The sequence below is a fragment of the Salminus brasiliensis genome, chromosome 12 (assembly GCF_030463535.1).
Source record: "Salminus brasiliensis chromosome 12, fSalBra1.hap2, whole genome shotgun sequence".
Classification (NCBI taxonomy): domain Eukaryota; kingdom Metazoa; phylum Chordata; class Actinopteri; order Characiformes; family Bryconidae; genus Salminus; species Salminus brasiliensis.
Window position 1 is genome coordinate 25848762 of NC_132889.1, and position 14112 is coordinate 25862873.

General features: G+C 39.2%; 1 protein-coding gene across 2 annotated transcripts in view; it reads left to right on the forward strand.

Moving 5' to 3' along the window:
* The window catches only part of ttyh2l (tweety homolog 2, like), a 53809-nt gene that overhangs the window by 9904 nt on the left and 29793 nt on the right, over positions 1–14112 (forward strand). For both annotated transcript variants that reach the window (XR_011980687.1, XM_072693579.1), the window contains exons 2-3: positions 223–395; positions 10479–10590. Coding sequence is in view for 1 of the 2 variants with exons in the window: in XM_072693579.1 (XP_072549680.1) it covers positions 223–395; positions 10479–10590 (285 nt within the window). In the remaining variant the exon portion in view is untranslated. The remainder of the gene's footprint in view (positions 1–222; positions 396–10478; positions 10591–14112) is intronic.

A 14112-nucleotide genomic window follows, 5' to 3' on the forward strand; every position in this document is an offset into this window, starting at 1 on the left:
GTAAAGAATAAAAGTAAAAAATCCACACGCCCAAATTTCTTTGCTTTTTCAGTTCATTATTTTTTTTTGTTTAAAAAAATTGTGCAATTATTGTTAAGTCATGCTTTTGTTATTAATATTATTATTAATAGTAATTAATTTATCATTAACTACTATTATTGTTATTACTACTATTGCTTTTGCAATCACCTATATCATTTGTTTTTCTCCCTATGTCTGCAGTCTCTTATCTTCTTGGCCTGCGTGGCAGCAGTGGGCCTAGGCCTGAGCCTGCTGGTGCTGGCCATTTACTTGAGCTGCCTGTGCTTCTGCCGCAGGGAGGAGGCCGAGGAGACCAAGCGGCCCGACGGCTGTTGCATCACATGGGCTGCCGTGATCACGGGCCTGGTCATATGGTGAGTAAATCCACCTCATTCTCACAGGGTACAGTCTCCGGGGGCCACGCTGGGCACCCTGGAATGTGGCCTAATATGTTTACAGTATGTGAGAGAAAGAAAGGATTGGTTGGAGCTCAGTTGGAGCTGAGTACTGTACGAAAACAAAGGCTGAATAGTGTAGAGTTTTCTCCCTGTCCTCCTAAGGCCTCGTTAATGATGCAATCAGAAACTTTGGCATAGCTGCCTTGAACTCATGCAAGTATGCTCCCAAAGTAGTTACGACTCGTGCTTGTTGGCAATAGTAAAAAGGATCAGCATGTGAATATGGAGTTTTCTGTGAGCTGCCATATTTTTCATTACTGTTCTGTAAGAAACATTGATTCTTCCTTTATTGTTGGATGCACTGGGGTAGTTTCTGAGTAAGCATATACATTTACAGTGCAATTCAGAGCACTAAGTTTATTATTGATTCGTTTCATTACCACTAAAAAGTGACTAAAATGTGAAGTCATCACTGTTCAGAAGTTTGCTTGCTCAAAATGTTTGTTTGTGAATAAATAACTTCACATAAATCTATAACTTTTCTGTTTGTTTAGACTATGTCTAGTGAGAAATAATGTTATTAAAGGACAAGAACAGAAATAAAAACAATAAATTCTGCTTTTTGCTTTGACATTATGTTTTTTTTGCTCACTGTACAATAGCCCACATAAACACATCAATTACACTGATCACATGACTGTCACATTTCTCCAGCCCCTTCCTTTTGTTGTAAAGGTGAATACTGAAGGTACAGTAATTATTAAATGCTACGCTAGTTCATTTTGACATTGAATACCTGAGTTTAGGTATTCAGAGAATTTGAATAGTTTTCTGTCAAGCTCAGGGCTTTGTGTTTTTAGACAGGCAGGGTGGCGACAGTGCAAGCTTTATAATAATGTGCTATTTAGAATTCACATCCTGGCTCTGTTCAGAGTGAAATGCTTAGACAGGACCTGCATTGCCCCTCTTTGCTCATGAACCATTGGCTGGAAAAACTGCAGGGAGTGGGGGTGGATGGGTGATGTGGAGCGAACGAGATTGACGTTAACCTGTGACATTTCATTTGGTGTGGCTGACGTATTTTGTCAAGGATAACGAGGCATTATAGTAAAGACTGGATTTTTAATGCCGCAGGTAGAGAAGTGGAGGGGATCGAGCTGAGTGGATATGTCTGGGTTTTAAGCCGAATGCCGTTACCTGTGGAGTTACAAACGGAAGATGCTTGAAGCCAAAGAGCAAAAGAGAAACGTCAAATCTGAGAGCGGCAATCTTTACGTTTTTGCATTTCTCAGGAGATAAGATGTAGGCCCAGTTTTAATGTGGGGAAAGAAAAGAGCTTCTGCACGCCCACTCTACAGTCAGTGCCTAGTCATGGCACTGACTGGGCTGCAGCAGTCACTTTGAAGGCACAGCCTCCTCCAGACCCATGATTCATTACGCCCAGCACTGTGAGCTGAAATAGACAAAGATGAAGCAAATGCCAAAATGCCCCAATGACACAAACGCATCCATAACTTGCAGGGTTCCCCGTCTCTTGACAGGCGCACTTGCATACGCACCACAACCACAAATTGTTCCATAGCAGAAGTGGCGAGAGGAAGTGGGCGAGAGTGAGATGTCCCTGGGCTGGAACCAGGCCAGTGAGCATGAATTTGAGGGACATCAGCAGTCCACAGGAATCAGTTCTCAGTTCGGTTCATGCCACAAATAAAGGCTTTTACTTTCTGTCGTCCCCCTTCAGACAGACGACCTCTTCAGAAATTGCTTAGATATGAACCTTTTTGTTAGCATGTATGTGCACCCACACTTCAGTATGTAGATTTGGTGAATTTCTAAGGCCGGGGTCTGCACAACTCTGAGAAAGAAACTCCTTCTTTAACCCAAAAACAGCACAGCAGCATCTAACATCATCATTCACCTAACCCATAGATATGAGTGTAATATTTAATATTAATGGACCAGTCAGAACAAAGATAATTTGTGTTTCATGAGCCTTGCAATTTGTTTCATATCCTCATATTCTGATTTCTTTCTATAATAGCTTTCTAAAGGTGGCTAAAAAAGGTTAATGTGTGTTAATGATCATTGTAGCAACCAAGACAACCAGCAAATATTAAGCTTTCGTCACAAAATAATAGTGATTTTTGAAGATGTTGTAACCACTGTGAAACGTCAGTGCCAATTTATCCGATCTGAGCTGGTAAGAATCTGATAAACACTACTAAATACGGATAAAAACATCCATACTATTTTAATATTACAATGCAAGTGGCAACCGTCAGGGACCAAGCACTGCGCTTCATTATAGAGCCAGTAGACCACAAAGGATGAACATTGTTTTTAGACTGTGCTTATTTATAATAGATGTTGGGTTTGGACATGACTTGAATTTGCATATTTGTTAAACTCATAATTACCACTTTTATTGTATTGAAGTATTAAAGTTCACCTTAGAATTTTCATAAACTCAAAAAATCACTCCTTGGAACAATCCTGCTGGCACTTACTTACTGAAGATTGGTTTCTGAACTTGTAACTTTCTTGTGCTCATGAGTTTTCATGTCTGATATTAACTTTAAAGCAGCTACTGAATAATGTCTTCAAATAATAACGGAACAGTAAGCCTAGAGTTCATGGGTGCTAAACTATTCTGCTTGAACCCCTAGTTTACAACATGAGCTGCATTTGTGGCATATGATTATCGCACAAGTGCTTAGGAAAAAAGGTGAGGCGAAGCATCTTCTGATTGGCCTCAAAGCGTGTACTCTTGTACAGCGAAACGGTGTCAAAATGATTGTCCATGGCACAAATACAAGTGAAATATAAGGTGTTAAAAAGCATTCGCTGAATTTCCTTGGATGTGAAAATTGTCCCCGTCAGCTCTGCAATGACTAAGTTGTCATCCCTGGTTTGTTATGCCCTCATCCTCCACCGCAGCCCTGAGCTTTTCGTTTTATGCTGTAATGCTATGTAACCAGCCTCTTAGAGGGCCAAGTGGGGTCGGCGCACTGCTCACATTACTTGCTTTTTATAATGCCAGCGATAGAGAACAAAGGATTTTTGCCAACATGCTAAATTAAATTGCAGGAGGGTTAGCCTTAATCTTGTGACAGTCATGTAAGTGCTGAGTTCTGATTGAATTAGCTTGCTGTTAACATTCCACCTCTGAACACAGAGTCCCTTGTAGTGTTAAGTGCTACAGCATGATGCTGCTTAGCAAAGTGGATCCCTCTTAACTCTTTCCTGTCCCTACATTTTCCACTGCTGTGTCCAACTAATTTATATCTCAGTCCTTTTTGTAAACATTTGTTTGTTTATTGAATACTTTCTTAGTTTCTGGGCAGATGAGTGGTGTCCGTATAGTTAGTGTTTTTTTTCCAGTTGTAAACTAAACGTATAGATACAAGCTGGATTCAGTAAAAAATAAAGACTACATTAAGCAAATAGCACAGGTAATGCAAGTTCTACGTTATGTGGCTTACGCACAATCTCATCCGGCATCATTTTAAAGCAAATCTGAAATGAAAAACTATATACAAATACAAAGTTCAGTTTGCTCACAGGGTGATAAACTAAGTGAATACTGTTCGCAATTGTTAATCGATCATTCAGTGAATGTTAAACCGTCAGTCTGACAACAACTGTTAAACTGTTCGGAGTCTCGATAGAGAAGCTGGTTAGCAGGATAACAATCTACGTAGGCTCTAATCACACATGTTAAGAGGATAAAGTCTCATATCTAAGAGCACAAAGTCGAATAGTTCTAGGAGTGTTTTCTACTGTTCTCAGGCACATTTAGTTGACTGGTGTATCCAGGTTTGCTTGCACTTCCTTTTAATCAAACTCAGCATGTCGCTAAAGTCACAACTACGGTGGGATTGTTTTATTCCCACCTGTTTTCAGAGTGTGACATCACCAATCAGAGCTCCCACAGAGCCCCTACCCCGTGGCTCTTTAAGATGCATACGGGGGGAATGAGCTTATTCTGCCAGGTATTGGATCACATAAGACACATCAGACACCACTCTCATTTTGAAATCCTGACAACATTTTAAATTATATAAATAAGATCTGAAACGATTATTCAAGGCTTATTCAAGGATATATGTACAAGGCTTCATTTAATTAATGTCACCAACGTGACATGTCTCCGCCATCGCATCACTCCCGCCTTGCAGACTGCTGCACAGCTCCGGTCTCATTGTTTTACACAGACTCTCATAACTGACGTGCATTTCAAAGATTTAAGATGGCGTGATTTATTTTGCTCTCTATGGCAATGGTGGAAAATAAAGATACCAGTGTGTGAGTGTGGGGCCATTTTATGCTGCATAAGGCGGACAATGTAGTGCAGTGTATAGACTGTAAAAATGGATCTGGCCTACCATAACAGTACTTTGTCAATGCTGCAGCACCTAAACCGAAAGCCTCCTCATGTGAACTGCACTTCTTCAAGTGGACTCTGAGCCTTTACAGCAGATGTTTACAGTTGCTAACTGCTAACACTAGTGCTTGTTAGAATGTACAGTATTTGTAATTATTTGTATCCTGTGTTATGAGTTGATAGTGACTAGGCATGATAAGTTGCAAGACAGCAAATGCACCAAGATGTCATTTCTCCCTCCCGCACACACATACACACACACACTGATAGGCCTTTCTCTTAAATAAGATAAATAATAATAATAATTAAAAATAAATAAATAAATAAATAATAAATGCAACAGATGGACAAATTCATTTATGACCAAATCTACGACTACATCCATTAGCAAATAGATTTCCTTTTGGAGATGATTGGGAAATGAAGTATCTTTATATTTTTTTATATTTATTCCTTATTCTCAGTTGGGCTACTGCAGGAGGTACATCCTCATTTTTATTAAAAATAAATGAAGTACACATAGGCTAAATTATGTCTGTGAAGTTGTATTTCCTAGTTTTTTTGTTCATGTATATCATAAAAGTTTTACAAAAAGGTTGATTTAATGGGCTTTGATCTAGTAAGTGTTGAGTTTGAATAAAAACTTTTTGTGAGGAGTAACAGCCAATTGCTTGTATGATTTACCCAATTCTGTGTCAGTGTTTCTTGTTGTACTTGCAGGACATTTTTCATATCAGTTTAACAGACTAGGTCACGCAATATAAAATCTTAAAAAAAAAAAAAGACAGATGCATGTCTGTCAGTCTGTGAACATTTTCTCAGGCAGTTTGTGCAAATCTGTAGTTAGAGTTATAGACAGTAAAGCACCTAACTAAAGCCTTGGGTAAACTACACAACTGGGTATTTCTGAGTAACTTACAGACACTTACTGTGTTTTGCAGATTTTAGATTTTTATGACAATATAAAATGCCTTTGCTAAATTCCTAGGTATCAAATACTGCATGACTTCAACTTGTTGTGGAACTGGACCGAACATGTCCCAAAGCATGCATGCCTCTTGTTACCAGCTTCATCTGTACAGACTGCAGAGGGAGTTGGAGTTGAGTAGCACAGCACAAATACACCACACGTACACAGATGTTGGCTTCTTATATGAATTTCCATTCCACCTTAAATGGTGCTGCAGCATAAGACATGTACTTGCGCCAGAATGAAGCTACTGCACCATTTAAGGTGGAACGTAAAATTATTATTATTTTTATTAGAACTGCATACAAACTGCCCTGTCAATGCTGAGCCCTGTCCATTAAGTTAAATTTCAGACTTATTATTGTGTATTAAAGATAGTACGACCTGATATTTCCTAATAATATGATTATTTCTTATGTTAATGTCTTTTCTCTTGTAGATAAGTGATCTTTATTCAGTTATTCAACTGATAGTCTTTAATTTTATCGTATTATTTTGGAGCACTTTTAAAGCTGGAAGATGTCAGACCTCCTTAACTGTTTAATAGCCAAATTTCTGCACTTTTTTGGAGTCTTGGCATTGGAGAATGTGATGTCCTAATCAGCTACCTGTATATATTCACAATTATTGCTGAAAATACTACAGGCATGCTATAATTCTATTTTAAGTCTTTGAAATAAGTAGAGAAAAGTGCTGGAAGTGCAGATTTTTTACAGCGATTCTCACTGGTGCTATAATTGGCTGGTGTTTTGTATATACATGAATATATTCTACAGCAATTTGTTTTAAATACAAGAAATCCTTTCTTACATAAAAGTCCAGGGTGCGGTCTGTTGCGGTGCTCAGAGTTTTGATGATGTAACTGAGCTTATTAGAGGTGGTGTGTACTGATGGCTGGAGGCCCAGCCGCAGTGAAGACTTTCTGCAGTTTTCGTGCCTCAAACTGCCTTCCAGCAACAGTAGCAGCAGCTGGAGCGGCAGATTAGCACGAGGGCCTATGTTGTTAGTGCTGAGACATTTAGCCACATCCAGACTGCAAGCAAATACTCTTATCCTGAGCTGCTCTCACGTTAATTAGTTCAAATGCCATCCAGATATTTAGCGAAGTAGCAGCCGATAAGGCTCTTACAGCGAGATGGAGTGAAGGATCACAGCTCATTCACTCTAATGCATATAGCTGTGGCTCGCAGTGTCTAAAACAGGTGCGTGAGCCGTAGGCTGGAGAATATGAATCTGAACTAGCAGCAGATAAAAAATGGTTTTTGACTGGTAGAAAACAACTTGCAGCTTACTTGTGTTTTAAACACACTGTACGCCAGACATGACTTCAAGATTCACAATAAACTCGACTCCTTTGTGAGGGTCTATGGCTGCATCCAAATGTACTAAGTTTACTTGACTGTTTGTTCTCCTTGATTCTGCCTGACCTGCCTGTTGCTAATGGTCACTAGCAGATCTTCTACTCAGCTTTTGAATCCACATGGCAGCCAGATCAGGCAAAATGATCTGTAGGAACGGATGATTCAGTAAGGTAAAGTAAAACATCCAGTAGCCTGACCTAAACATGATTCGAATCCAAATACTGATTCGATGTTCAACAACTAATCTACTTAATCGACTAAAATCAACTAGAAGTGGTTCTGGACATTTGTGGACCCAGGATTCATTTAATCAGAGTCTACCCATAACGGTGTGGAATACAGTTCTACTGCCACTGTTACGTCTTACAGTAATAATGCCCTCAATCAGGATGCATAGCTACGGTGAAAGGGGGTCCATAGACTGAGGAGTTCTGTGTCATGTGAACATAATCAATAATTGAATAATTAACAACATGACATCACACAGCGTGAGTGCGTGCTGTTTTAATGCTAGATTTGTTCCGAGATTAGATCAGATTCATTCTGTTTTTCCCCTTCTATATCCGATTCACCATCTTCTGCAGAGATCCGATTCATACCAATAAGGCCCGACCCACGGATGCCTAACCCACTAGTTAGTTAGTTGTCATGGAATAAATTTTGAGACCATTTACATGTACTGGAATCTTTACCCCTTCACTGATTACCTTCTTCTCGCTCTTGTTCTGAAGGTCCAAGCACATTACTCACACATCAGCCTGACCTCAGTCTATAAATTTTCATTTACGCCTGATTTGATTAGTCGGGGGAAATGAATGGAAACGTGCAGGCTTTAAATGAGATGTAATGTAATGAAAGCTCAGCTTTCACTCCTAGCTGGGGGAGAAGCAGCAAGCGTGGAGAGCCCCCAGTGAGAGCTGAAGCTCTGCTGGCCTGAGAGAGTTGTAGCAATGACGGAGGAAGAGGACCTGGCATTTATCATGATTAGGAGGTTCCACAGACAGGATGGTCCGCTTTTACTCACACATGCCTGCACACACACACACACACACACACCATGTGAGAGGATGTGTAACAGTCAAAAAAAAACCTCTCACATCCACTCTGGGAGTTGTAACAGCAGGGCTGCTTGGCCCATCTGTTCCATCCCCATTGTCCTCTCATGGATTTCCTTTGTTTACATTGTGAGTGATTTTAGACTGCTTTTGTTCTTAACAGTGTGAAATCTGACAACAGTTTATCTATTACGTGCTCTCCTGATCTCTATATATAGTCCCTGTCAGAGCAAAACAGGATAAATAGGTTTGACCCGTATGTGTTTTTTGTTTGTTTTTTTGTTTTTTGGGGGCGGTGATGGCGTTTATCTGTACACAAGCAGACTGATAAATGATATATTGATCCAATATTCATTAACCATAAATTACATTTATAGGAATTTATAGGAACACCATTTCTGCATGAAACAAATCACAAAAAGTTGTTTTTCATAAAATACTAAAACAGTTTGACAATGAAAAATGTGATGTAAAATACTGCATAGAGCAACCAGATGGTATATATTTTGAAATGATTATTATGAAATTGTAACAAAACATTTTAAATTAAATGACTTAATGTACTAATCCCAAAAATGTTAATAACTAAAAAATACAATGAAACCAAAGTGTAATAGATGTATGTACATGTTAAATGTACAGTGGTGTGTGTGAAAGGAAGTGACCGACATTCTCTCAACATTAACATTTTTAATTAATGTGTCTGTAACATTATGAAAATGTTGAGGCCAAATGAGATAAGCATCTAAAAGTAGGCTGTCATGCTGAAACTTCAAACTATGTCTTGGACTGCTGACCATGGCATTGGGCAGAATCAAACTTAGTTTAACAGTTAACCTCAATACTCTCAGTTAATCTCTATTAAAAAGTAACCCAATTGCTACTGGGGGGTCCCCTCAATGGTACTTTTGTACCTTGTTGGACCGTGTTAGTGCCTTTGATAGTACATTTATAGCATACTGTTTGTACCTCGAGAACAACAACACAACCTAGGCAGGACCTGCTCCATTTTTCTGCGGGTGTACTTTTAATGTAAGCTAATTTAGAGAAATCTGTCATTTCTAGCGGTCCGTTTATTGTGAAACTTTCACACAATGCAGAATCTCCCATCAATGTTCAATTAACCATTCAGCGATCCCTCGTGCCGTAGATAAGGGCATTGTCGTCCTAAAAGAAACTACTCTCATTAGGTCAGACCTGCTTCCCCCCCCCCCCCCCCACAGCACAAGAGAGCACCCAGATCCCCTCATATTGAAACAGTCATGATCACATTGTACACTTTCTACAGGAAACACAAAACTATTTTATTCTATTCCTCTGTTCTGGATATCTGTCTTAAAATTTATTTACCCACAAAGTCTTTAAACCACCCCAGCCAACTCGCAGAGCTTAACCAGTAGCAGGAGGGGTTAATCTACTGCACACCTTCTTGTTGCTTTCTGTTTTTTTTGTTTTTTTTCACAGCTTCTGAGAGAGATAGCATCTGCCTTCTAAAAAAGATATGGAATTGTGGAGAAAGGCATCAAAGACAGATGAGCACACACCGAGACAAGATCTCATACATCCATTCAAATCACAAGGGGATGGATGGGTTGGTAGATAGGTTCCTGGCTGCTGAAGGACGTTCTGACAGGTCCTTGCACTACAGTGTGAACTACAATGCGAGGAGCATATGGCTCTAATGAGGAAGCCTAATGAGACCTATCAATGGGTAGAGGAGAGGCAGAAAGGACAGGCTGTGGGTTTATGGCACACAATACAATACTGTACTCTAATTAGGCTGACTTATTCAGACTCTGAAGTTTTACTTTGCTCTCATTTCTTATTCACAGTGACAAGTTATATTAATGGAAATGTGCTTCAGAATATGTGGACCCACTTTCATTACTGCACTATTCATATGGGTGTTAAAATGTGCTTCATGAATATTGTGCTTTATGAATATTGCCTAACCTCTAAAATGTCCATCATTTTCTCATGAATAAAAAATATGTTACTTTAGCATAATTATTGCTTACTTAAGTAAAGTCAGCAGAAAAACATGCATTGTACACATTTAAATCAAGCAAATTTAAGTTTTTTTCTGCATATTGGTTTCCGTTTATTCTCCTTTTTTAGTCACCTTGACTTCACATAGAATTCTTAGGACCTTGTACGGATTCTGCAAAGCATGCTGCTTTGTTCCAGTTCTCTGTATTTGATTGTGCTTGTAAAATTGTATTAAAGAGCATGTGACCAACCTGAAGAAGCATTTATGGTGAAAATGTCCTTTGCCCTTTTCCCTCTCAGTTCTGCTGTGGGAGTTGGTTTCTATGGAAACAGCGAGACCAATGATGGGGTCTACCAGCTGACCTATTCACTTTACAACGCCAATCACACTCTGGGTGGTATCGATAGCCTGGTAAGAGTTTGTGTTCCATTATGTGTTTCATATCTCTCCCTTGCATTTTTTTGTAAGTTGTCACACACAGCCACTGTTGCCTGAGGGGTAAAAATACACACACCCACTGAAAACAACAAGGGACCCCGTTGAAAGTTTTCAGAGAAGAGTGGAAGTAGAGTAATAGAGACAAGTGTGTGTATGTGTGTGTATATGTGTGTAGGCTCAGAAGAAGGCATTAATCACAGTGAGAAGGCTGGGATTAAATACCCATCTGCCTTAATGGGGATTAAAAGATCTGTATCTATCTCTGATCATCAGCAGGGATCGTTAATATGTAGTAGGAGGTTGGATGGATGGATGGATGGATAGTTGCACACATAGACAGGTACATAGCTGTACACATAGAACACCTAAACAGTGCATGTTGCATAACAGTTGCATGCCAGTAGTGTCTATTACATTTTATTGTGTTCACACACACTGCTTTAGGCCTTTTGCAGTTTCCAGAGGTTTCCTTTTCCACTCATTCATCTGCTAAAAAGTTTCACAGGTCTCAGATGACTTCTCATAGATATACTTGACTGAAACTACAATAGAAATTCTGAAGAACTCGAGCAAGTTTCATCAGAAAACAAGAAAAACAAGAACAAAGGAAGATTTGTGCCACTATATTTGTAGGGCAGCCAGTTACATTCAGTAGAATGATTACACGGACACCCTCCCAAAGAAGCCTATGTTGTATGAGAAGCCTGTGTCTTCACTTTCATTTTTAAAAGGAAAGTTCATCCATGTACTGCACTGTGCAAACTGTGTTTATTTGCTCAGTAAAAAAGTCAAATTGACCAATAAAAATCGCATTCGTTTAATACCCAGGGTTTGTATTTCTGCATGTGGCTGTTTCCAAAGCTTTCCTAATGGTGGACCATTATAGCTTTTAGTTATAAAAGTTGTTTTTTTATAGTTTATAGTTTTTAGTTGTTTTTTAGGCACTTCATTATGTTTATTCAAATGCCAAGAGTTGGATGATCCCATTAAAGAACCATAAGAACTGTACTTGCAATAGAGATGTGTGAGTGTCAAGAACCAGTGAATACTGGTAAATATTTGTTGTAAAAATTGGTATTGGATTTCAAACATTTAGAACCTTTCAAAGATTTTTCACACTCAACCATCTCCAATAACAAAGCAAACAACTACATTTCACTAGCCTGATTTAGGATTTTGAACCACTGAGACAAGGAAATCTGAATTACCATGCATGGACAAGCAAGATTTCACCTTGATATTGTGCCAACAAGATTCTCTGTGTTACACAACGTGATGGGTTGATTAAGCATTTGCACATGGTGGACTAAGGCATACAGCAAACACTACAGGACTTTTCAATCTTGCACACCACACAGCGTGCAGTTCTTGAAAATTTCCCTTTGGCTCCTGACATCATTTATTTGCAGATTGGACATGTCTCTGCACCCCTTCGCTCACCGTCAATGTGCAGTCGTTCCCCACAGTCTACTTTGTCTTAGGTGTGCAGCTGTGTTTTATGCAGTGGTTGACTGCCTGCCTCAGTGTTGGAGGCTGTAAGAAAAGGTTAGTGTTTTCTGAATTCCTCAGTGTGACAGTGCTGGCCGTGTAATACTGTGTTCACTTTTGCATTATTGCTGATAAGACTGACAAATTTTTGAAAGATAGGTGAATTGGAATGTTCTTATCTTATAATGACGTTTTAAATAGCCTGAACGAAATAATCAGTATCGTTTGAACAAACAAATATAAGTTGACTAAACAGATAAATCTTCTAAAGAATGCCACCAATGCAGTTGGTGAGAAAATGAAAAGATTCTTAGTGCATCGTGTTTCCTTAAAATTTTAGGTTTTCACAAGTTTCCTTTTTACAGTGTGGTTCTTCTATGCCCTTGCTCAAAAAATCATGGAAAACCTGGACACACCTCCCGTGTCTTTATGTAGTACGCAAGGTAAATGCCTTCTTATTTTGAAAGCAGGTTCACAACATTTGTTGAATGAGGGCCAGAAGACCTAGGTGAATATGAAGGGGAAAAAGATTTTAGGATGAAGTCCTTTAGAAAAACAACTGCCTCTAGACAGAGCCAGTAGATCTTTTCTTTTTTCAGCCTCTGTTTTCTCTGCAGCTGTCTGCATTGTGTGATAAGCTGATAGCTATCTCCGGAGCGCCCGTCCTCTCCCACTGCCGATTGAATGGCTGCGCTGTGTTATCAAGCTTCAGACTCCACAACCCATTTCCTTTGTAATTCCGGGCTTGTGGCATTTTAAAGCATCGAGCTGGCACTCTCGCGTCCTGGTGTGGATCTGCTCGCTGGCTTGCTGGAGTGCAGCAGAGGAATGGCTGGACTGTCTGGCTATCAGAGCCTCACTCCCCTTACCAATCTCTCCGGCAACCTGTCGTCCGTCTTTACTCAACCTTTTTAAACATGGCCCACATCACTCAGCAATCCCTGGCCACCTCCATGCTGTTTAAAGTGAGAGTTCTTCCAAAAACCCTAATTAATAAAACCTTCCCCTTAACTCTGTGAAGTTAGAATATAGTTCATGAGGCAAGACATATTTGGTATCGTTATGCTTGTACTGGATGCAGGCTAATATAGCTAACAACTAAAGTAGCTTTGGGTCACCTGTTAGCATTATGCAAACCACACGTTAATAGTGACAATTAAGGAGCCAATATCCTATTTTTTGTATTTTATTTTTCCCTGTGCTTTTTCTGTGGCTTTATGGATCAAAAACATTATTATATAAGTATTATGCCATTATTAATTTCTACATCATTATTTCCCATCTTTCTCTTTATCCTGTAGCATGGGGCTCTTGTTATTACTGTACCTTTTTAAAGTGCACTAGAATGGGACTGTATTTATCTTGGCATAGTTGAATAATGAGAGTTTGATACATGGAAGTGACCTACCGTGAATTTCAAACACTGTGTCTTCATTCAAATGCAAATCTTGCATATCATCTTTCTCGCACAGAAGCCTTGTATCTGCAAAGTAGCAACTTCACAAGAGGAGGAAAAAACCTTCATATCTTTTGGAGCATTTCTGTGGGTCTGTTTTTTAAGAAAGCTTCCAGCTTATACATTATGTCAAAAAGTAAAAAAAAAACAAAAAAGGAAGATTAATACTTGATTAATAGTGACGCCTCTGAAATTTACACAAACCATGTTTTTGCCCTAGTCCACTATGGTGGTGCGAAACCACAAAAGTGGTTACTTTTTGTATTCATTTTTTCATTCATTCTTTCATTCATTTATTTGTTGTATTTATTTATTTATTCATTACCAGTATGTGCATAAGTGATGCTAATGAGCATACATATCACCTCTTGAAAAAAGTCAGAAAAATATGCAACACCCCCCCACACCAACACACACAAATACACACACACACAATAACACTGTGGAACATAAGCGATACACAGACATTTGTAGCTTGTGTTACAACGTAAGACAAACAGAAACTGTACGTGTGTTGCATCTGTTTTAAACAACAGGCGTCAAGGGTTGGC